The sequence below is a fragment of the Vombatus ursinus genome, unplaced genomic scaffold (assembly GCF_900497805.2).
Source record: "Vombatus ursinus unplaced genomic scaffold, bare-nosed wombat genome assembly UNPS02014807.1, whole genome shotgun sequence".
Classification (NCBI taxonomy): domain Eukaryota; kingdom Metazoa; phylum Chordata; class Mammalia; order Diprotodontia; family Vombatidae; genus Vombatus; species Vombatus ursinus.
Genome location: NW_020954585.1, coordinates 35,722,179 through 35,747,865, shown reverse-complemented (window position 1 = coordinate 35,747,865; position 25,687 = coordinate 35,722,179). Strand labels below are relative to the sequence as shown.

Genomic DNA, 25,687 nt, shown 5'->3' with positions numbered 1-25,687 from the left:
CTGATGGAGCCACATTGATGAGTGATAATGACATGATCCTGGAGAGATGGACTGAATACTTCCATAGTGTTCACAGTAGACTGTCATCAACCAATGCTGAAGCCATTGACCATATACCTCAGGTTGAATTAATCCCTCTCTAGCTGAATTTCCAACTAAAGAATAGGCTTTGAATGCCATTAGGCTTCTCTCATGTGGTGAAGTGTCTAGTGCTGCTTCCATCTCAGCAGAGATTTATAAGGCAGGGGATTCATTGCTCATACAAAAGCTGACTGAAATTTTCCAGGTTATATGGCAAGTGGAGTTTATCCCCTTGGAGTTCAATGATGTCTCTATTGTCCATCTATACAAAGGAAAAGGAAATAGGTTGCCCTGTGACAACTACAGTGAGTGGTCTTAGTCATTGCTGTCAAGGTTCTTGCCATGCTCCTCCTTAATAGGCTGATCCTTCATCTGGAAGATGGTCATCTACCTGAGAGCCAGTGCAGCTTCAGAGGGGGCTGAGGAATAGTTAATATGGTGTTTGCTACCCGACAACTACAGGAGAAATGCCAGGAGTGGAGCAGGAGACTGTACATAACATTCATTTATCTGACCAAGGCGTTTGATACTCTCAGTCATGAAGACTTGTGGAAGATCATGGCAAAATTTGGTTGCCTGGAGAAGTTCATCAGTATTGTATGCAAATTCCATGATGACATGCTTGCATGGGTTCTGGATAATGGATGATTGGCATCAAGATCAGCTAACCACACTGACAGTAAATTATTTTACTTGAAAAGGGTACAAGCCAAGACTAAAGTGGAGGGAGAATTGGTGCATGACTTTTTATTCACAGATGATTGCGCTCAATGCAGTCTCTGAGCTGAGATGCAACAGAGTACAGATCAATTCTCTGCTTCTTGTGCTAATTTTGGCCTGACAATTAATACCAAGAAAATGCGGATTCTCTACCAGGCAGCACCACACCATCCATATGTGGAACCATTGGTTGAAACAAATGGAGAAAATTTGAATACTAAGAATAAGTTCACTTATCTTAGTAGTATCCTTTCCAGGGATATGCACATAGATGATGAAATTGATGCACACATTGCCAGAGCTAGCTCAATGTTTAGGAGTTTCTGAAGGAAAGTGTGGGAGAGAAGTGGTATTAGGCTGCCTACCAAACTGAAGGTCTACAGAGCAGTTGTGCTGACCTTATTGTTGTATACCTGTGAAACCTGGACAGTCTACTAGTGCCTTGCCAGGAAATTGAATCACTTCTGTTTGAATGTCTTAGGAAGATTCTGAAGGTTATCTGGCAAGATAAGTTACTGGACACTGATGTCTTTTCTTGAGCTGAACTGCTAAGCATTCAAATTCCATTGCAGAGAGCATAACTCTGATGGTTTGGCCACATTATTCTAAAGCCAAAAGTACATTTACCTAAAGGACTATTTTATGGAGAACTCACAAGGCAAGAAGCAATACAAGGGCACTCTCAAGGTTTCTCTGAAGAACTTTGGAATCTATTGTAAGACATGAAAGATACTGCTACAAGATTGTCCAACAAGGTGTACCTACATCAATGAAAGCACTGTGCTCTGAGCAAAGTAAATTGTGGTAGCTCAAAAGATGCACACGTTTAGAGACATCTCCCTCTCAAATGGTCATATAGAATATTTGTGTCTGACCTGTGGTGGAGCCTTCTGAGCTCCTATTGATATGATTAGCCACAGCCAGTCATGCAGTATATTGACCATGACATTGTGATGTCATTCTCCTAGTTGCTTCAGAATTTGTTGTTTGTTATTTGAATTGTTAAATTTAACCATCTTGAAGTATGCAGCATAGTCCCAGCATATTAAAAAACCGTTTTTAATTAATTAATTTTTTTATGGAAGTGATCTGTGAATTGTTTCAATTGACACTTTGTTTTTAGTGTTCAGAAATTCTGAGCAGTTTTTTTTTCATTATGGTATTCAGGCTTTTGATTTGCAATGTTCTGGGAGATCTATAACTTAAAGATGTCTCTATGCACCCTGTCTTTCAGATCAATATGTTTTGCTTGTATAGTCGTTATGTTTTCTATGAATGTTACTGCTTTTTGCTTCTCTTCTTCCAGATTACCACTCCTGTGTATTGGAATTTCTAATCAGCTGTTCTCTCTTATTTCTTGAGGAAGATTTGCCACCATGGATTTAAATATTTCCATTCTGCCAATTATTTCTACTATGCAAGGCATAAACTTTGCTTTCATGATTCTTATGGCTCCCAATACCTGAAGACCAGGTATGTTACATTTTACACCTCCTCCAGAGTTTTCTGGTACCATTAAAAGGGTTGAGGGGTATCTAGTCTCTCTGTGATTGATTCAAGCCCCAACCAATGGTGTTACCACAATTTTAGGGATTTCCTGCATCCAGTTTCATTTAACCATTAGTCAGATTATCTTTCACAAAGGGATATTTACTCTAAAAGTATAAGAGCAAATATATAAAAATCCTTCCCTCCTTCCCCACCCAATATGTGAAGGGGACTGAAGTGAGACTACCTCAGTCCCTGGAGAGGGCAGAGGAATCAGGTTCATAGCTTAACTCAGTTCTTATACAATGTGGTTCCACCAAGTTCCAAGTCTAATACCCCACTGGTAGGCTTGAGTCCTGACACCCTGGCTTCTCAAGACTTCCCAGTTGAATTGATAGTAACATGTGGCTTGGTAGTAATGTGAGCTCCATGAGGGCAGAGACTATTTTTTTGCCTCTTCTCATATCCCTGGTACATAGTACAGTGCCTGGCACATGTTAGGAACTTAATAGATGTTTATTGACTAACTGATTGACTGAATCCTGCCTCCAAGATCACCATGGCTCAAGTTCCCACATCAAAGGATTCTGCCATCTGTACCTACCACTGAAAAGAAAAAGACAAAAGAAACAGACCAAAACCCCAAGTCTGAATCTTGGGGCCACAGAGACTAAACAGAAGAGGGAGAGGTAGTTCTTCTCCCTACTCAGCTCAGTTCATGGTGTGAGTGAACGGTTCACCCCGCTGTATGCTGAGTATGGGATGGGGATAGAGCAAAACTGTTCCAGGCTAGTAGTTTTAAAGACAAATATTGTTTAGGTTACACAGCCAATAGAAAGAGACTGCTTCCACCAATATGGTAGCAGAATGCTGAATATCCTTTTGCTGAAACAAATTCTTCCCTCTTAGGTGTTCTAGGCTTGTGCAAGGCCAAGAATTCTTACACTTATTTCTCTCTTGATCCAATCAAGAACATCATATTGTTTTTGGAAATTAACTGCGTTGTCTGCCTCATCAGGTGTTAATTCATTTTCCTTTGTCTAGCAATATTTACTCTGAAATGCTTAGACTATTTTTAAAAATCTATGTTGAATTGAATTTTTATTTATTTTTCTTAAGCATTCCAATTACATTTTCTTTTAGAAATTTTAAAATTTATTTTTAACATTTAAAAAAATTTGAGTTCCAAATTCTCTCTCTCTAGCCCTTCGCCCACCCATTGAGAAAGCAAACAATATATTGATTTTATATGTGGAGTCATACAAAACATATATCCGTATTAACCATGTTACCAAAAAAGCAAGAAAAATAAAGTGAAAAAAGATAGCTTCAATCTGCACTCAGAGTTCATCAGTCGTCTCTCTGGAAGTGGATAGCCTTTTTTCATCATGGATCCTTTGAAATTGTCTTAGATCATTGTAATAATTAGAGTAGCTAAATCTTTCACAGTTGATCATCATTATGATATGGCTATTACTGTGTGCAGTGTTTTGATTCTGCTAACTTCACTTTGCATTGGTTCATATAAGTCTCCCCAGGTTTTCCTGAAAGCATCCTGTTTGTAATTTCTTATAGCACAATAATATTTCATCATAATCATACAGTACAACTTGTTCAGCCAATACCCAATTGATGAACATCTTTTCAATATCCAATTCTTTGCCACCACAAAAAGACATGGTATAAATATTTTTGTACAGTCTTTTTCCTTTTTTAAAAAAATCTCTTTGGGATACAGACCTACTGGTGATGTTTCTGGGTCAAAGGATATGCAATTTTATAGCCCTTTGGACATAGTTCCAAGTTATTCTCCAGAATGGTAAGTTTATGATTCCACCAACAGTGCATTAGAGTATCTATCTTAGCCAATCTGATAGGTGTGAGGGAGTACCTCAGAGTTGTTTTAATTTGCCTTTCTCTCATCAATAGTGATTTAGAGCATCTTTTGTGTGTGATTCTTGATAGTTTTGATCTCTTCTTCTGAAAACTGCCTGTTTATATCCTTTGACCTTTTATCAATTGAAGAATGGCTCTTATTTTTTATAAATTTGTCTCACTTCTTTATATATTTGAGAAATAAGGTCTTGGAGAGACCATCTTCCCTTCTGTTATTAATATCATTCTCACAGGATTATTTGCTTATGTTCTAAGTTTTTAACTGAGTTTTCTTTCTTCTGAGATCTTTAGTTATTCTGGTCTTTTCCCCTGGCTTTCTGATTCTTTACCCTTTAATGGTGGATCATCAAAGGACGGACATCTTCTCATTTTGGGAAATTCACTTTTCATCAGCCTGTTTCTGCCTCAAGAGACGTTTGGCAGGGAGGGGGGGTTTGGGGGAAGGGACAGCATTGGTGTTATCCAGATATCAGTTTCCTTTCCTTCAGGTCTATTGTAGCTCCATTCAAATGTGAGCAACCTGCTGTAGTATCTGCTGTTCCTTAATTCTCAGGCTGAACACTGATGCAGTGCAGTAGGCTGTTGCCCAAGGCAGAGCATTTCTATTTTCTTGTACCTTATTTTAATTAAGGTAGGCTAGGCACTCAGATAATAATATTGGTTGAAACGATGTCTCAAATAAAAGTAGGATTATTGCTCTAGAGCAAGAGTTCTTATGTCTATAGATAGCTTTGATTTCCTCATCTGAAAACAGCCTGTTCATATCTTTTGACCAAATATCAATTGTGGAATGACTCGTATTCTTATAAATTTGACTCAATTCTTTATATATTTAAGAAATGAGACCTTTATCAGAGAAACTTGATGTAAATTTTTTCCCTCAGTATCCTGCTTTCCTTTTAATCTTAGCTGCATTGATTTTGTTTGTGCAAAGCCTTTTTAATTTAATGTAATCAAAATTATTCATTTTATATCCTGTAATGCTCTCTCTCTCGTTTGGTCATATATTCTTCTCTTAACCAAAGATTTGGTGGGTAAACTAATACATATAGAGCAGGAGTTCTTAACCTTTTTTTGTATCATGGACCCCTTTGGCAGCCTGGTGAAGTCTGTGGACCTCTTTTCAGAATAATGATTTTAAAATGTAAAAAGTAAAATACAGAGGATTACAAAAAGTTCAGTTTTATTTTATTTGCAGTTTTTAATTCTCTCTCTCCCTCTTCTTCCATTCCTTTATCCATTAAGAAGGCAAGAAAAATAAAATCTGTTATAGATTTATATAATTATGCAAAAGATATTCCCACAATTTAAAAAAAATCAGTTTTCTTTTATCAATTATGTAAGATTACAAGGGATAGAAAAAAACAGTTCAAGGAACCCTGATAGGACTTGAAGAGTTCTTTCAGGCTATGTACTACAGCCTGCATGTTATACATATGAAGAAATTGAGGCCCAGGAAAGCTAATCAACTTTCCCACTGTTGCACAGACAGTGAACATTAAGTCTAGAATTTAAGCTCCTAGTACCCTGCCTCCAGAACCAGTGGTCTTTCCACTATAGCATGTTATTTCTCTAATCAAGAGCCTGGAGAAGGAAGGCAGGTTTCCTTTGAATATTAGTACACGAGTTTTAATGTCTTATCTTTGTTACATCAATTTGGACTATTTAAAAGCCTTTTCTACCTACTTTATGGTTCTGTTATGTTCTTCATTGTTGTGGTTGTCATGTTAGAGACCTCTAGACAAAAGGAGGATTTTCATAATAGTATTTTCAGACTATAGCAATCCTCACTAATAATTTCTTTCAAATATATTTCTTTCATCATATAACAGTTGTAATTAAATAGCAGTTTACAGATACAATTCACAATTTGCTTCAAGTTTTATTAATTTAAAAAAAATCACCTGTTTGGCCAAGAGTTAACTGTATCACTTTCTTTTTTTTTTTTTTTTTGGGTAGAACCAATAAACCTGAACCCATGCTACATTTTTCTTATATAAAATAGAATTTACCGAAAACTATATTAATTACATTTTTTGGATCTATATATGTGCATATTCATGATATACATTTAACCAAATGAACAGTCTTGTTTGTCTCTTTGATGTAAATGAATCAGCTGAATGAAAGTGTGAGGGCAGAGCACACCTTGGGTAAAATGATTTTCCTTATATTCACCTTATACATGACTTTGAATTTGCCTGTGAAATGATTTCCCATAAAATGCTGCAATATTAATCTGTGGATCCTTTAAATTGGTCTGTTTTTTTTTTTTTTATTGTTGTTGCTGTTGGAGAGCAGATTCTGCCTTTGATTGAAATGGAATCTTCCACTATTTATCAAGTCTTTGTTGAATGAGTCATCCAAGCTGCCTCTTATTGGCTGAGGTGGTTAGTTCCCAAGGGATTGCCTGGCAGAGGCTGCAAGACCCTGCTTCATTCACAGAAATATTGGCTTGCTAGCTAGCCCTTTCATTCATAGAAACAGAATTTCATTCACATTTTGTTGTTTTTATCTGCTTCTAATGAAGAGAACTGTTTGGGAATGACAGGGAATTTTGTTTTCCCTTTGGATAACAGTAGAAATAATCTATCGTGTGTGTGTATTTGCTGTTGCTATGATAGCAAGGGGAAGGAAAAAATGAATTCTGTGCCTATGCTGTAGGAGGTTTGCGACATGATGATGAAAGGTGATTCTGCAGCTCACTAGAAACTTGCTTTTAGGTTGAATAGGACATTTCTATTATTCATCAATCCTGGAATCAGACTTGTTGGCTTCCTTTACTGTGCTACAAATTACTCTAATTAAATACAATTATTTAAAACTGTTTAAATGGCTTATATACTGCAGCTTTTTGCTCACAGTTATTGAGGAGACCCTCAAAATGACTTAATAACATGCTGTGGTGAGTCTCACTTATTTTAAAAGGAAATTGCTCATTTTTAAGACTATTTTTATTTTTTTGCCTGTACTCTGCATGCTCAAAATTAGTAAAGCTAATTCCACGTTAGAAATTACTGGGGAATTTTTTGAATCTGCACTGGACCTTTCTAGTAGAGGGAATTTCCCATTTGTTTTTATCAGATGGGAGAAGGAATGCAAATTTTTATCTCAAACCTGACATCTGACTTTTCAAGAGAAAGGATTTTCCTGTGGATTATATGCATAATGAAAGCAAGAACATTTTTCCTCCTTACTGACTACAGGACATCAAGATACAACTGAAAGAAATTTGATTTTTAAAAATTCTGTTTCCTAGTAATTTTTATGGTCTAAACAACAGAAACATTCAAGTGGTATTGAGCTCCACATAAAGTTCTTTCTTTGGGATGAATTTCTGTGGAGAAAAGGCATATTATTTCTGAAGCTTGTTGCCATGTTTAGGAAATGTTTTTCTTTCGATATATGTACTTAATTTACTGGATAAGGAAAAAGGGACTATTATAGCTTATTGAGAGAGATAAGTGCTGTGCAAAGGTCAGATGCAGACATTTTCTTAAGAAACTGCATTGCCACAAGACACTTGTTATGGCTGCTCTGCTGTTTTGGGGTGTGGTATGGTGGGGAGAAGGAAATTAGTATTTTCTTTTTACCTAGAGGAGCATTTTTCCTTACTTTTATTTTAAAACTGTGATTCTAAATCATCAGGGCTTGAGGAAGGTCTTTTTTCTTAAAAGTACTTTTCATATTCTGAAGTATACTGTTGAATACGTCAAAGACTTATAAAGATGAGTTGAGTGGGATAGTTTTAACTCCCGAGGCAGAATTACAGATTTTTAGGAAGTTAATTCAACAAATTTAATTGTTCTAATATGATATGATCTCTGGGTGGGCATGTTTCACTGAGGTACTGGCTTTACTTCTGTTATCAAAACAATCAGGGTTCAAGGAAGGTGAGAAATAAAAAAAAGGAAGGAAATATCTTTTGAGAAAAATAGGAAAAAGGAAATTGGAGAATTTTGAGAATTGATTGGTTCTGGTGTGCTGTAAGTGGGTGGATATGCTTTTTTTTTTTTTTTTTGCTACAGGAAGTTGTAAGTGATTTGCTGTGTTCACTGAGCCTTTGTTGAAGAGGGTCTCCTCATTTGTGTGAGTCATGCTTTTACTGTGAGAGACTTGGCAGCTAAGCAGGATTGGAATCTCTATCAGAAAACTATTACTTTTGCTAGTCTATGGAACCATAGGCAGTTTTGCTTTTGTTTTATTTTTGAAGGAGTGTGGAACAATTTTCTTCTCCTTTTCTTCCTTCCTTTAAAGACTTTTGCGGGGGGGAAGCATCCCAATTTTATTGTCCTTACTCAATTATTATGTATTGTCTGCTATGAGAGAACAGGTGTTTTCTGGGTTGGCATCAGCTCTGCCAAAACATATACAGGAAACCAGATAGAAGGGCATGCGTCAACATACCAAGTATAACCGCTTCAGGAATGATTCAGTGACATCAGTTGATGAACTTATCCTCAATTTGTCCACGAACACCAGCAAGGTCTCAACAATTGCCACAACCTCAGCAATATCATCCTCATATGTGGTTTCAACCAAGGTTCTCCATAAAGACCAGGAGGATGGACCCACCACGCTTTGTACTCTCAAACATAAAGTATCTCACTTGAAATTCTCCAGCTCCAGCAACCTTTTGGGCATCAAAAGCCTGCCTTCTGCAGTGAAGGACCTTGCTGTTTCCAAGTTGCCAGGCAGCTTGAGTGTTTCTAGCTCAGCATCAGGCGCTTCAGACAACACATGTAACCTTGTCTCTGCCACTCTGTGTTCTCAGCAGAACACAAGCAAGATGAGCACAGGGAAAAAATTTCAGTCAGAGGAGATGCAACTAGGAGGTGAAGTCTGCAATTCAAATAGCATTTTTGTCAATAAGCCTTCTGGAGGGTGGCTGCATTCAAATGAAAAGATCCTGGGACCTGGTGTGACGTTTGAAGTGAAGGTTGGTTTGCTTTCTTTCCATTCTCCCTTTTTATCAATGAAAATGTCCATGCTAGTTTCCAGGATAGATTGGTGAGGCTGCAATAGTCAGTCTTTACCTATTATTTTCCCATATGTGCTGCACAGGTTAGAAGTAAAAAAAAGCAGACTTAGGAAAATTACCATTAATTGTCACATTAAGGAAGGAGAAACATGTACTTTAACTCTTAGCAGTCAGCATGTTTTTGCAGCGGTGTTGGGAGAAATGCAGAGGTGTCTTCTCAAATACACAGACGCACATATGTTGTATATGCATATATTTACATATATAGCTGTTTCATTAAATCCAAGCTTTTAATTTAATGTAGTTTATTTTTATATCTCATTGTCACATAGTTATTCAGTATGTCTGCTAAAATTTCTCATCAAGGAGCAGACCTACCTTTGCATATAAAGAGAACTTATTTGTTATCTAGCAGGTTTTAAAATAAAAAATATCTATAAAGAAATAATTATGGTAATCATTTTGAATGAAATGGAATAAAACATATTGTCACTGTAATCAGTTATGGTTTGCCAAGTCAGTTGGTGCTTTTATTTTTTTCCTCATAAAGAGAATTATTATCTTTGCTTAGTGGAGCAAAATGCTTTAAATGAGAGATTGAGTTTCTCAAATAGCAGGATTTTTCGTAGCGTGTGTGTGTATTTCATTTGAGCACTTATGTTTTGTGTTCAGAACAGCTAAACTTGAATGTGGGATGAATTTTTGCAGCTATTATCTTCAGAAAGCATTTAAAAGCCTGGTTTAAATAGATTGGAAGGAGTGAGGCTTAGGAAAGCTGGCAGAAGAGTCTAGTTTTCATTTTCCAGTGGAATAGCTATAAGAGCACAATCTAATTCTTAACAGTTTAGCCATTCCAGCAAAATTTCCTAAAATGCATTCTAAATAAATCTTGATTAAAAATCCAGGTTGAAAAAAATACTAAAGTGTTGTTATTCCAAGGTACTGATTTTTATTTGAAAGGGAATGAAAATAATTTGTCTCTCTACTATATATGACATTGAGAAACCAGTAGGATATTTGTTCCTAAGTGATGGCTGAATATAGTTTAGAATAGGCTACTTCAAATTTCAGTTTGCATGACTTCTTTATTACAAAACAGGGTCTTTGTTATGATTATTTTTGAGGGCCAAAAATATTGAAGGAATTACTTTTTGAATCAGGTATGGACAAAACAGTTTTCTCTAAAACCCAACTGTTTGGGTATTGCAAATATATTTTTTCTTACTATTTTGAGTTTTATATTAAAATGTATTATTATTATATCTGAAAATGAATCACTCTGTTTTGGTACCAATGGCATTTCATCATAAAACAGGCAGATGATAACTTTTGAAATTAAATATTTTTGATTAAATTTATTTTATATAGAATAATTATATAACTTGAATAATAAAATAGGCATACATTTTGACCTTAGTTTAAAAGTTAATACCAGAGTGGATTATTCTAAGAATACTAATATAATTATAATTTTAAATAAATCACACTATGTTTAAATTATACATTGGAAAAGATTTCTAGATATGCATCGTTGTGGAGTAGTGGAAAATCTCCTAAAGAGTTCAGAATAACTAGGTTCAAGCTGACTCTGATACTTGCTACTTTAGTCAAAGCATTTAGTCTTATATTATTTTCTTCATATGTAAAACACACAAATGGGACTAGATGATCTCCAAAATCCCTTCCAGTTTTAAATCTTATGATCTTATGATTTAATTAACATATGATTAAAAACAGTTGAATTTATGGCATTTCTGGTTCAGTTGTCCTTTACTTTTGAGAACATAGAAAACTATACTTTCAATATTTTTCCCTTTAAAACAATGTTAACTTTTTCTTTTATTCTTGTTTCATACAATGCTGAGCCATACCAATAGTATTAACAGCCAAAGTACTAAAAACAAGATAGCTACAAATAGTAAATCAATAATTAGTGTATAGGGTTTTTTTTTTTTAAAGGCTATCCTTGCTAGGAAGCCAGCTACACTAGATACCTCCACTTTCTTCTCACTTGCTTCTAAATTCTTCATAATCTAGTTTCTGACCTCATCATTAAAGTGAAACTGCTCTCTCCAAAGTCACTAAAGATCTCTTATTTGACAAATCTCCATTTTTCTTAACTTTTCTGCAGCCTTTGACACTGCTGATCTCTCCTTTCTGCAGGATACTCTCTCTTTTCTAGATTTTCATGACACTGCTGTCTCCTAGTTTTCTTCCTACCTGTATGACAGTTTCTCAGTCTGTATTGCTGTATCTTCATCCAGGTAGCATCCAGTAATTATGAGTACCCTAAAGGCTCTGTCTTGGGCTTTCTTTTCTTCTCCTAATACTATCTTACTTAGAAATCTCATCAGCACCCATGAATTCAAATATTTTCTTTCTGCAGGTGATTCCAAAAGCTATTTATCTACCAAAAGTTCTTCTCATGATCTACTTTTTTGCATCTTTGAAGTATGTGCTTTGGACACCTTTTGGACATCTCAAATTTTCCTATACTTATTATGTCAATTTCTTTTTCTTTCTTTTTTTTAGGCAATTGGGGTTAAGTGACTTGCCCAGGGTCACACAGCTAGTAAGTGTTTGGTCCGAGGCCAGATTGTCAATTTCTTTTTCTTGTCTTATTGCTATAGAATGCATTTTTAGCCTATGTTGAATGGTGATGATGAATAGACATCTTTACTTTGCTTTACCCCTGATCTTATTGGAAAGGTGTCTAGTTTATTTCTATTACAGCTATTGTTGTCTTTTAGTTATAGATAGATACTACTTATCAAATTAAGGCAAGATAAGTTTATTTTTATGTTTTCTAGTGTTTTTTTTTCTTAACAAGAATAGTTCCTTCATCTTATAAAGAGCCTTTTTGCATCTTTTAATACAGCCATATTTTTTTGTTCTTGTGATTTATATATTCAGTTATTTTTAATAGTTTTCCTAATGTTGAACCAGTCCTCTACTTTCGGTATAAGTCTGCTTGATCATGGTGTATAATCTGTGTGATATATTGACATAGACTTCTTGTTATTGTTTTATTAAAAATTTTTACATCAACATTCATTAGGGATATGAGACTATAGTTTTCTTTCTTTGTTTTGATTTTCTGGTTTAAGTATCAGAATCATATTTGTCATAAAAGATAGTATTAGAACCTTTTCTTTTCCTAATTTTTCACAATTTTCATCGTGGGGGATTAATCATTCTTTAAATGTTTGATAAAATTTACTTGTAAACGCATCTATCCTGTTTTTTTTTCCCTTCATGAGTTTCTTTATGGCTTATTCAATTTCTTTTCCTAATGTTGGGTTATTTAAGTACTCTACTTTCAATTCTATTAACATGAACATTTTATATTTTTGTAAGTTTGCATCCGTTTCATTTAGATTGTCAGTTTTATTGGCACATAATAAGGGAAGTAGTTTCAAATAATTTCTTTTGTTTCTTCATTGGTTGGAATTCACTCCTTTTATTTTATTCTTCCCCATTACATGTAAAAACAATTTTAAACATTTTTTAAAGTTTTGAGTTCCAAATCTTTTCTCTCCTTCATTTCTCCCCTCCCTGAGACAGTAAGCAATCTTATGTAGGTTATACATGTGCAATCATGTAAAACATTTCCATATTAGTAATTTTGTGCCAAGAAGACTCACTCTTCCTGCCCTTTCCATTCTTCTCTTAAGATAATCAAAATATAACAGAGTCACTCTCAAGCCCTCTGTCTAATAAGACTCCTTTTGTGACCACTGATACTGATAGAGTTCTGAGGAACTATATGTTTCACCTCCCCATATTAAAATGTAAACTGTTCAGTCCCTTATGATTGCTTTTCATGTTTATCTTTTTGTATTTCTCCTGACTCCTGAGTTTGTATTTTAAAGTGCAACTCTGATCTTTTCATCAGGAATGTGTGTAAGTTCTCTATTTTATTAAAGCTACATTTTTCCCCTTGTAGGATTGTCCTATATTTTGCCAGGTAAGTTATTCTTGGTTATAGGCATAGATCATTTGCTTCTTGGAATATCATCTAAGCTCTTCTCTCTTTTGGAATTGTGACTCTCAAATCTTTTGTAATCCTTAATGTATCTTCTACATGCTTGACTTCTTTCTTTCTGGCTATTTATAATATTTTTCTTTGACCTGGAAGCTCTAGATTTTGGCTGTAATATTCCTGGGAATTTTTATTTGGGGGTTTCTTTCAGGAGGTTACCAGTGAATTTTTTCTGTTTTGCTTTTTGCTTCTGAGAAATCTTGGCAGTTTCCTTTTATGATTTGTTGAAATATGATGTCTAGGATGGTTTTTTTTTTTAAGCCATAGCTTTTAGGTAATCCTCAAATTAGGTAATTAAATTAAATTAGGTAATTCTTAAATTGTCTCCCTTTGATCTATTTTCCAGGTCAGTTTATTTTTTGCTCTGAGATACCTTACATTCCTCTCTGCATCTCTATTTTTCAGTCTTTTGTCTTCAACATTTCTTGTTTTATCATGGAGTCATTACCTTCTATTTGGTCAATTTTAGTTTTCAGGGAGTTTTTTTCTTTGGGTAAAGTTTTAGACATCTTTTTCATAATTGTTCATTTTTTACCCAAATCTTTTCCCATAGTTCTTATTTCTTTTCCCATTTTTATCCTCTAAGGCTCTAATTTGATTTTAAAAATTGTTTTTAACTCATTTTTTTAAATAATTTAAATTTGCTTTATATATATGTGTGTGTATATATATATATATATATATTAGGCAATTGGGGTTAAGTGACTTGCCCAGGGTCAGACAGCTAAGTAAGTGTCAAGTGTTTGGTCTGAGGTCGGATTTGAACTCAGGTCCTCCTGACTTCAGGGCCGGTGTTCTATCCACTGCTCCACCTAGCTGCCCTTGCTTTATATTTTTGCTAAATTACTTCATCTCCCAGGAATTCTGGATGGCTTTGTATATAAGGTGTATTTTTTTTTTGAAACTTTTCTAGGTTTGTGTCTTGAGTGTCCCTGATATCATAATAGCTCTTTATGATAGTATTCTTTTTATTTCCTTTTCTTTTCATTCTTTCAACCTACTTCTTGATTTCAGACTTTATGTGCACTAGGTTCTGGACACTTCTGGGGGAAATTTCTGGATTTGACTTTTTTCTCTAAGGTTTTTCTGCTGCTTTTTGGGGAGATACTGATTTTTGTTTTATTCCAAGATCACAGGAACAGCTCGTGCTAAAGACTTGCAAGTGTTCAGTGCACCCAAAGATCCAGGGCAAAGTCTGATCACAGCCCTTCTTGAATAGATTCTACAATTTCCTGACCTGGTTTTAGATTTACACAGCACTTTTGTGTGCTTACCACTGGTTGAAAGTTCCACTAGGCTGCTGTTGGACTCAGGTATTATTAGCTATTGGGAAACTCTGCATGTTCAGAATGACAAAACTACATGTACCTCTTTGGTCTTGGATTCCTGCTCGGATTATTTTTCTGCAGGCTTCAGACTGGGTTGGAGATTGGAATTTTTAGTTCCTGGGGCCAGAACCACATACCTATTGTTTGCTTCTGAACTTAATCCTGTCATTACACAGCCCAGGACCTGTGACTGCCCCTCTTATTAGGACTCTAGCCCTAGGCATAGGTCCCTACCTCAGTTTGTGCTGTACCTGTGACCTTGAACTAAGTGGTGAATGATAAATTTGTCACTTGACACCTTTTCTTTCCTCCTGAACAAGGTCAAGGTCCTTCTGGTGGCATCTGGGACCATTCTTTCCCCGGTGCACAATCACAGTCAGTTATCTTTCAGTTGCTTTTGTGCTGGAATGCTCTGTGCTCGTGTACCCTGGGCTAAACTGTGTCAGTATCCATAGACCTCTCAAGCTCTCTATGCACATCTGCACTAGAAATATGATTCTGTATGGTTTTTTCCCCTTGGATTTCCTGATCATGACTCAGTCTGGCTTGTTTTGTAGATCTTTGTTTGTTGGAGAACCAAATTGTACTTCTTCCTGCTAATCCACAATCTTTGCTCCACCCATTCTCCTTCTTTGTTGAGGTACCTCAGAGTTGCTTTCATGTGCATACACATTCCTCTAATTAATAGCTTGTATTTCTTCTTTTAAAAACTGACTTCATATCCTTTGACCATCTATTGAAGAGTGGTTCTTATTCTTATAAATTTGAATCAGTTTCTCATATATCTTGGATGTGATAACTTTATCAGACAATTATTGCAAGGGTTTTTTCTCCCTAGTTAATTGCTTCCCTTCAAATTTTAATTGAGTTTATTTTATTTGAACAAAACTTTAATTTTATGTAACTGAAATTGTCCATTTGGTCTTCTGTGATTTCTGTCTTTCTCTCTATCCTTAATTTATCGTGAACTCTTTTCTTCTTCATGTATACAAAAGGTATTTTCTCCCTTGCTCCGTTAATTTCTTTATGATGTGATCTTTTATATATCTAAGTCATGTTTCTATTTGGAGCTCATTTTTTTTTTGTATATGGTGGTAAATATTAGACTATATCTGGTTTCTATCAAGGTGTTTTCCAGTTTTCCCAAGCAGGTTTTGTTAAATAGCAAATTCTTATTCCAGTAGTTGGGAGTCTTTGGGTAACACTGATCACCTTGCTGCTATGTTTATTTACTTCTGCCTATTTTATACCTAATTTATTTCACTAACAAAATTTGCTATTTTTAAAGCAATTTAAAATTATGTTGATGATTATTGCTTTGTAGATTTGGTACTGCTAGGTCCTCTTCCTTCCCATTTTCCCACCATTATTTCCTTTGAGAGTCTTAACCTTTTGTTCATTCAAAAGAATTCTGCCATTTGGTTTCACTTAGATTCATATCTAATTGTAGATTTTAAAAGTTTGTCTATTCACAAACTCATTTAAGAAGCTGCCAAAAATAATTATTCATGATTTAATCCACTTACTTGAAATCAGCTCCTTTTAAACTATACATTTGAAAGATTTTTTTATAATTTATCAATTATGCTGATCGTTAGTTTTGAAAATCTAGTGCAACATAAGATGAAACAAAAAAGGGAATTTTTTTCAACTGATAGAAATTCTTGATAAAGTAAATGCTCTTTCCATTTAATTTTTTAAAAGTACAGTGATTTTTTATAAAGCATGGTCACAAAATTAGCTTTATCAACAACGTGATGCAGTATGAAGTACAGTGATTCTGATGTCACTTTGATTTACATTGGATGGTTTATATTGGATGAAGTTTCCGAGGTATGATATTAATTTGCCATCCCTTACCTAAGGCATATGTATGCTTTTTGTTGTGTGCTAAAGAGATAGGTACTCAACTTATGATTTCATTGGTACAGGGACCAGTGAGTAAACTCACACTGTTGATGCTTGTTGAAAGCTTTTCTGCAACATACAGTCTTAGAGAGTTGCCTAGAGCACTAAGAGGTTGTGACTTACCCAGAGTTACACAACACAAGGTTTTCCTAGATTTAGTCACTTCACCAACATTACCTCTTGGTGTAAAGAGAAAGAGCTGGAAAACATAGTCTCGTTTTTCATAAAGAGGGGATGAAAATCCAGCAACTTTGTACTAATGATTAAAATCCCCTTTAAATTCTTTAAAAAAAGATATGTAATGCTTTTATTAAATAATAATAATAATAATAATAATTATAACTGGCATTTATATAAAATTTTATGATTTGCAAACCGCTTTACAAATCTTATCTCATCTTAGCCTCACCACAACCCTGGGAGGTAAGTGCTACTTTTACCCCCATTTTACAGATGAGGAAACTGAGGAAGAAACTGTGTGACATGCCCAGGGTCACACAGCTAGTAAGTATATGAGGCTAGATTTGTGTCTTTCTGACTCAAAGTCCAATGCTCTATCCACTGTGCCATCTTGCTGCTTCTGTGCTAACTAATGAGATGGAAACAGTAATTACACTTAGACTTCTCAGTGTATTACAATTAAACTTTATTAATCAAAGTGTGCAAAAAATACCTTCCTCTAAGAACGAACTGATTTTTAGAGGTTCTGATAAGTTTCTTTCATACTGGATTTTGATAAAGTTCCTTCAATGCCAACTGGAGGCCAAACACTTCTCTCCAAGGTTGTCATCTGCCAAGTTTCCATCAATCAGCACTGTCCTTAAGACATTACAGGCTGCTTCAGTCTCAAATGTGGACTCTAGTCACTGTTATATCAGATAATGGCTATGGCATCCAGTTTTTTTTAACTTCTAGCTGTGAGTGTTCCTAAGTTGTTTGCCACATAATTTGATTGATAGTTAACTACATTAATTAATGATAAAGTTATTTAGTTTTCATTGGTGGTGTGTCTTATCAGAGCATCCACATATGTTTATCAGTTCCTTAATAGTGCACACATTGTTTAATATATCATACCACACAAATGCTTATCTTATTATTGAAAAACAATTTATAGAAAAGCTACTTACTCAAAACAATTCAATCACAAAATGTAGGCTTAAGACAAAATGGAATCAGTTATGCTAAGTTGATAAACTTATTACTGTTATCTTAAGGTGCTAAAACTTGTTCTCACTACATATGCTCTCATTCTATTTTAAAATACCTTATAAATTCTTAACACTATACCCTTTTGGTAGCTACTAAATACAGGGTGTCCCAAAAGCCTCAGTGTAGTTTTAAAACTTAAGACTGCACTAAATCTTTTGGGACACCTTATATAAGGACTTTGAGTGGGAATTTTGCAAAGTAGTCAACAGTGAAGTTATTTTTAAGTTCATCTATGATTCATTGTTTATTATGAAATAAATAACTTTTGATCTTACTATTTATTAAATAGGTGTAAATTATGTAATCCTTTTTTTGAGCATGAAAAATTGAGCTTATAAAAATAGAATATAAAAATATACAATGATGTGGGTACTTTACAACTTATCTAACCTAGAAAGATAGATTGAAAGATTATAATTCAATTTGTTATGAAAAGTATATAGTCAGATTTTTTTTGACCCAGTCATAGAATGTATGAGGAGTGCACTGGATTAGGAATCAGGATACTTGGATTCTAGTTCTAGCTCTGCCATTAACTCACTTCATGACCTCAGGCAAGTCACCTCACCTCTTTGGGCCTCTGTTTTTTCATCTATAAAAGAAATGGGAGAGTTGGGTAAGATAATTTCTATGAGCATTTTCAACTGTACCGAAATTCTTATTCCAAGATAGGTAAAGATATATAGATACTTACATAAGTTGTTTATTTTTCTTGTTCCCTTCCAACTTTCAAATTCTGTGATCAATAAAATAATTGTCATTAATCCTTTTAATATTCACATAAACAAAGAGGTAATTAAGAAAAACAAAATTCATTTATTAGAAACTAATAAAAAAAGCTTCCTTGATTCCCTTCCCTACAAAAATGAATTATTCACTTTGCACAGTTATGCCATCTTTCATTTGTTTGTCAAAGTGGTATCCCTAATACATAGTTACGAACATGTAACTTCCCTCCTCAAGAAGCTCTAGTGGCTTCCTTGTTGCCTATAATGTCAAATACCCACTCCTCTGTTTGGCATTTAACACCTTTCACAGTATGGCTCCAACTTGCCTTTCTAGACTTAAAACACATTTTTTGCCTTCTGCACTCTAGTCAAACTGGCTTATGTGCTGCCACTTACCCTCAATATTCATCACCCATCTTCATGTCTTTAGATAGCCACAGGCAACCCACTATGCCTGAAATGAGCTCTTTCACCTTTGCCTCTTAGTATTTCTAATGTCCTTCAAAGTTCTCTTCATCTGTACCCCTGCAAGAAGCTTTTCCTGATTCCTCCTGGTGTTAGTAATGTCTTCCAAAATTATCTTGTATTTTACTTTTTATATATTTTGTATCTACTTATATGTGTACAGATTGTTTACCCTAACAAAATATGAATTTATTCAGGGTCAGCACTGTTTTGCTTTTATGGATTTGTATGCCCAGTGCTTAGCACAGAACCTGGAACAAAGACATTTAGACACTGCTTGATTCGTTAATATTGACTCATTAATATTGATTCATTAATATCATGAATGATAGTGTCCCAAAGAAGAGAGAAATCTGGGAGAATGTATTGCAGTGAGCAAGCACCTAAGAATGCAACAAACTTGAAAAAATCTCAAGTTCTTAGATTTAGTCTTAAGACTTAAATTTAATTAATTCATTATTCATTTAATTTGACTTAATTTAGTCTTAAGATTAAATCTAAGAACTTAAAATTTTTTTTTCAAGATAGTTGCTTTCTTTAGTGCTAGTTTTAGTGCAACATAGCAGAGAGAACACTGGTTTGGGGATTCAGGAGATGTGGGCTTTCATCTTAGCTCCACCATTAACTAGCTGTGTAACCTTGGGAAAATTACTTCACCCCTCTATATCTGTTTCCTTACTTATAAAGTGAAGAGACAAGGCAAGATGATCAATAAAGTCCCTCTCAGCACTGAAATCCTATGATTCTTGAGAAGTACAGAAATAAGGGAAAATAATGAAATAAACAACAGTCTATTGCTTTTATTATGTTTAGGACTGGCCCCACAGAAAGGAAACGTAGCATTACTTCAGATTCCATTATCTGGTAAGATCCTTGTTGGATTCTGATTCTCGTTTTCATAGTTGTGCTAGGACCAATGTTTTCCTGACATTTTTCCTCTTCCCCATTGGCTCCAGCTCCCCTACCAAAGCTTCCTGGTTTGAGAGCATAAAAAGTCCCAGTTGTGTATAATTGGGGTTTCTCAGACTTGGGGTATAAGAGACAGAGGGACTGTGGCCAGAGAAGCGATGTACCACTGTATCCTTTCTGCATATTCTTGCTTTATTAGGTCAAAGCAAACCTCCTGTTTAAATGTTTAGTGACTTTCCAGTGTCTCATTTCAGTCCCATTATTGACCTTGAACTAAGAGGATGCTGGGCTCACAACAGTAGTGCATGGAAAGTTTGAGGAGGTTCAGAGGTTAGCCACAAAATGATCAAGTGGTTAGAAATAAGTAGGTAAAAGGTTAAGTAGAAGAGATTATTTAGAACAGAAAAGTGGAGGTGTTGGAGGTGAATTATAATTCTTCAGATTTAAACCCGGACCACAACTAGTTCTTCAAGTTGCCTAAGGACAAGGCAAGAAGAAAAGGCCTTTATTGAAAGCATAAGAGATTTAGGTTATATAGTATGTGAAAAATTTTATAATAGTGAAGGCTGATAAACACTGCAACTGGTTGCTGGGGAAAGTCTTTAAAAATAGAATATTATGTCTATTCAAAGAACCTCACAAATTTTCTTATAATCTCTGTGATTACTCCTTGTTGGGCCTCAATTTGAGATGAAAAATGAGCATGATGTCTCAACTGTTTCTATGACCCTTCAGTTCTGCCCAAATAAAACAAAATAACAATAATAACTGATATTTAAACAGTGCTTTAAGATTTTGAAACTATTTTACATGCGTTATCTCATTTGATCCACATAACCACCTTGTGAAGAAGCTACTACAGATGTCATTTTCATTTTACAGATAAGGAAACTGAAGTCATAAAGCTAGAAGTGCCAGTGATGGAATTTAAACACCAATATATTGCATTTTTAAAAAATATTGCATTTTTTAAAAAAACACCTTTTATTGATGCTTTTTATTTATGTCCCTGACATTTCCTAATATCCATCCCTTCCCAACAGCAACCTTTCTTCTAACACAGTACAGTTGGGTCAAATAAACTAAAATTTTGACCATGTCTGACAGTATATACCTCATTTTTAAACTACAGTTTACTACCTCTCTATCAAGAGGAGGGAGGTATGCCTCACTGTCATAGTCATAGTCATAGTCCTGTGGTGTTAAGATAGGTTAATGCATTTCTCTGAGTTTTGATGTATTTTTGTGTTATTTTGTTTTACATTAACGTGTAAATTGTATGCTTTGTTCTCTTGGTTCTGTTTATTTCATTCTGTATTACTTCATACAGTTCTTCCCAAGTTCCCCTGTATTCTTTTTATTTTTTTTATATTTATTAATATTCTTTTCTATCCATATGCCACAATTTGTTCGGCCATTTTTCAAAAGATTGGTATCTACTTTATTTCCAATTTCTTTCTATTACATATGCTGCCATATATACATATATATATATATTTTTTTAACTCATATGGGACATTTTCCTTTATCTTTAACCTTCCTGGGGGTAGATGATTAGGAATGTTATCACTGTAACAGTGGGCATAAAAAGTTTAGTTTCTTTCCTAGCATACTTCCAAATTGTTGTTCAGAATAGTTGGACTGACTTATAACTCAACTCAAGCATGTGCTAATACACATATCTTTATGTAGTCCTACCAACATTATTACCCTCTATTATCTTTTCTAATTAGGTAAGTATCAGAGAAAACTTTATGATTAATTCCATTAATTTATGTTCCTCTCATATGGTCCCCTTTGTGATTTAGAGCAATATTTCATGTGGTTGTTAATTATTTATATTTCACCTTTTGAAAAATGCTCATTTATTGGAGAATGGATCTTAAGCTTGCATATTTGTATCAATGTTCTCTCTATATGTTGAATATCAGACTTTTACCAGAGAGATTTGATGTAATGGTGTTTTCCCCTTCAATTGACAGTTTATTTTTTCATTTATTACATTGATTTTGTTCATATAATCAAATAAAATTGCTTATTTTTGCTTTCATAATCTCTCTTATCCTTTGGTTATGAATTTTCTGCAAACCATAGGTCTAAAAGGTACCCACTTTCATACTCAGTTTTATTTGTTTTTAATGAAGCTTTTCCCATAAAAGGCACTCACACAGTTACACCTGTTCTAACTACATATATGAAATTAATAGAATTTTTTTAAAAAAGGATTTATGATAAATCTATGGCCTCAGAATTTTTTACACAAATATATAAAGTAAAGGTAACTAGCATGATGAACTATATATAGTAGAATATGGCTTTTGAAAGATATACCCTCAAAGGAACAGAATAGGTAAAAAATGTGTATGTGTGTGTGTGTGTGTGTGTGTGTGTGTGTGTGCGTGTGCGCGCACGCACATTGCATGTGTGGGTGAAGATGTATTGTGAGAAAATCCAGTAACTAGATGGAGGGAAAATGATAGAGAACATTTAGATAAAGATTGATGGAGGCAGAAACAGAAGCTATTTATAAAGGCATACATAAGCATCAGTGATTGCACTGCAGTTGTCTTGATTTGTGTTGTTTTTGTTCAATTGTCTGATTCTTTGTTGACCCTATTTGGGTTTTTTCTTGGCAAAGATACTGAAGTAGTTTGCCATTTCCTTCTTCAGCTCATTTTACAGATGAGGAAACTGAGGCAAATAGAGTTAAGTGACTTGCTCAGGGTCACACAGCTAATAAGTGTCTGAGGCTGTATTTGAACTCAGGCCTTCCTAACCCCAGACCCAGCACTCTAGCTACTGCATCGTGTACCTGGCCGGTACTGACTTATAAGTTTTTTTAAATTGTTATTACGGGGGCTAGATAGATATTATAGAAGCTAGACACCTATTTAATTAAGATGGCATGGCCATGTAATTTTTGCTTTTCTGCTATAGTTCTTACCTGGTAAAGTATGTATTCTACTGTATGCAAACTCCAAGCTTATCACTACTGTTTCTCACATTACCTCCCCAAAGGAAAAAGAATAGAGTCAGATTCACTTAACAGTCTATTCTTTCTCAGCTTCACGCTTCCATTCCCCTCTATTTCTAGACTCTACTTTTGGTTTGTTGGAGTGCCTTGGGTCATGCGAAGAAGGTTGTGGCTTTTCAGATAGTCCTGGAATCAGACTGTGGTGTAGTGAGTCTAGTACTGGAATTGAAATCAGGATCTGTGTTCAAATCTAGTCTCTGTTCTAACTACCTTCATGTGGTAAATTAGAGGTTTTAAAAAAATGAATGAGTAATAAATCTATGGTCCCATAATTTTACCTGAAAATATATAAAGTCTGGGTAATGAACAGTTTGCCATGATTAGGCCACATCTGGAGCACTTGTTCAGTTGTGGGTGCCATAATTAAAGGACGTTAGCAAGCTGGAGAGCATTTGTGTTTAAGAGGTTTGGTTAAAAGAACTGGTGGTGTTTAGCCTGGAGAAGACTCAGGGGAGACATGATAACTATTTTCAAGTATCTGAAGAATTGTCATGAGGAAGAGGTGTCATACTTGTTTCATTTGTCCCAGAGGATAGAGCCAGGAGCAATGGGAAGAAGTTGCAAAAGAGGCAAATTTAAGCTTGATGTCAGGAAAAATTTCCTAACAGAGCAATTTAAAAATGGAATGGACTAGCTGAGGAGAGGATGTATCCTCTACTCCCTCCCCATTTGAGGTCTTTAATGGAGGCTAGATACTAGTTGGCAGATATGTTATGGTGGAGACTCCTTTCTCTGAATGAATTGGACTAGATGACAGCTGAAATATGTCACCAACATAAAATTCTGTGGTTTTTGTAATTTTGTAATTCCTTTTCCACGTGACAACCTTAAAGGGCATTCTTGAGAAATAATAGCATAGGGCAGTCAAATTCCTTATACTTACCCAAACTTCCTTAGTTTCACAATTGGTCTTTCAAACCCTGTCTATACACAACTCCTTGGCTGGCTAGGGAGGGACCTGATTCAGCCTGGTTGGTGCCCTATTAATTCAAGTTTGATGATGAGATGAAATAAGGCATTTGTAGGTCATCCAATAGTTTTCTAAATAAGATTTACTTGCCAATAGCATAGAAAAGATATTCAACAAAGATTCTCTAGCAATTAGCTTTGGTAGACACCCCACTCCCTCCACCCCCACTCATCTCTATATGGAAATGCTTCCAGTCAGCAAGGCATAGTGTAATGATTTGCGAACCTTTGGGATATTTGCCAAGTCAGAAGAGTCTTGAACTCCACACGTGTGGGATTTTTTTTATGACCTTTAGTGACCAAGAAGTCATGTTGATGTGACCAGAAGCTACCCTCATCAAGGGAGCCTTGACCCTGGGGTCAATCAAGGCTTTGTTGCCTTCTAGAGAAAAAACACGAAACAACCTGCTCCCCTCCCCAGCCTAACTCATGTTCTGGGGGGAAGGATAGATATTTGTCAACCCTGGTAGATATTTGTCCTTTCATACAGTTCAATGGAAACCTAGAATGCAGGAATGAAATGAATGCTCTGATAAACCCTAAGAAATAACAAAATCTTCTCACCTTGAGAATTATAGCCTCTAAATTAGTTGCTACTTTTGTTTTCACCAGTTATTTAGCTGAGTGAAGCCCACTCAAACCTAGGCTTTCTGATCAATTTATCATGCCACCCCAGTGCTGTTGTCTTTTTATGGTTATCAATCCTAGATTAGAAACACATTGAGAAGGTATTTTTCTTATTCAAAAATGTGGAAAAAGAAATGTAAGTTTATCCTAAATTGTACAAATTTAAACTTGTATACATACTTAACAACTGTGTGAGATTTAAACTTCACCATTGCTCAGAACTGAATCATTCTGGCATATTTCACTTTATCATATTTAATTAAGTATAGTTATTTGGCAGACTCCATGGATCTACTGATAATAAATTTACTGCTAATGTTTTATGTTTCCATGGTGCACTTCTGAAGATATCAGAGTCTTCTGCAAATGTTAATTAAAACTTTCTAAAGTCATCTACCCAAATAGAACCTTTATGAAAAAAAAAAACTCAACGAACAAATCTATAACTCTGCTGACTTACTTAGTATTGATCTCACATTGTGATTAAGAGAGACATTTCAGCTTCTTCTTACACAGTCTTGGGAAAGTCATTTTATTCCTTTGGGCCCAGTTATTTTATGAAATATGGGGTTTGGACTAGGTGATGTCAAGGTTCTTACCTCTAAAATATCATGATGTTCTAATCTGGTGTCATTCTAACTTTGCAAACTTATTTTACTCCTGATCCAATCCAATTCAATGACCATTTATTAAATATCTGCATTAAATATACAAGAGGCAGTATAGCATGGTAGATAGCTGGCCATGAAGGTAGGAAGATATAAGTTGAAGTCATAACTTATATTGGCTATAGGATCCTGGACCAGTCACTTAACCTCTCAGAGGTCTAGGCCTGAGGTGTCAAATTCATGGCCTGTGTGGGTCAAGGATTCATTTCTATTTGAGTTTGACACTGCTGTTCTAGGCAGTTCTCTAAGAGTATAAATTGCTGAGAAGATACTGAACTATATTGGAAGAAAGACTTTCCTCAGCTGAGAATTTCTGCTATCCAACCCCCTTTCTTATATTCAAGGTATTGTGCTAAGGACATAAAAACAAAGTGATGAATAGTTCCTGTCTTCTTCTTCTTCTTCTTCTTCTTCTTCTTTTGTTAAGGCAATTGGGGTTAAGTGACTTGCCTAGGGTCACACAGCTAGTAAGTATCTGAGGCCAGATTTGAATTTGGGTTCTCCTAACTCCAGGGCTGGTGCTCTATACACTATGCCATCTAGCTGCCCCTAGTTCCTGTCTTCAAAGAGCTTCCATAGTCCTGGGGGTGGGTTGGGAGGGGGTGAGGAGACTTAAGCACAAGAACAAATA

General features: G+C 35.1%; 1 protein-coding gene across 1 annotated transcript in view; it reads left to right on the top strand.

Annotated features, from left to right (window-relative positions):
• The first annotated feature begins 8,483 nt into the window (after window positions 1–8,483).
• SHC3 (SHC adaptor protein 3) overlaps window positions 8,484–25,687 on the top strand; it is a 173,849-nt gene continuing 156,645 nt past the window's right edge. The window contains exon 1 of the mRNA XM_027874951.1: window positions 8,484–9,124. Coding sequence (XP_027730752.1) covers window positions 8,579–9,124 — 546 coding nt within the window. The 5' untranslated portion in view covers window positions 8,484–8,578. The remainder of the gene's footprint in view (window positions 9,125–25,687) is intronic.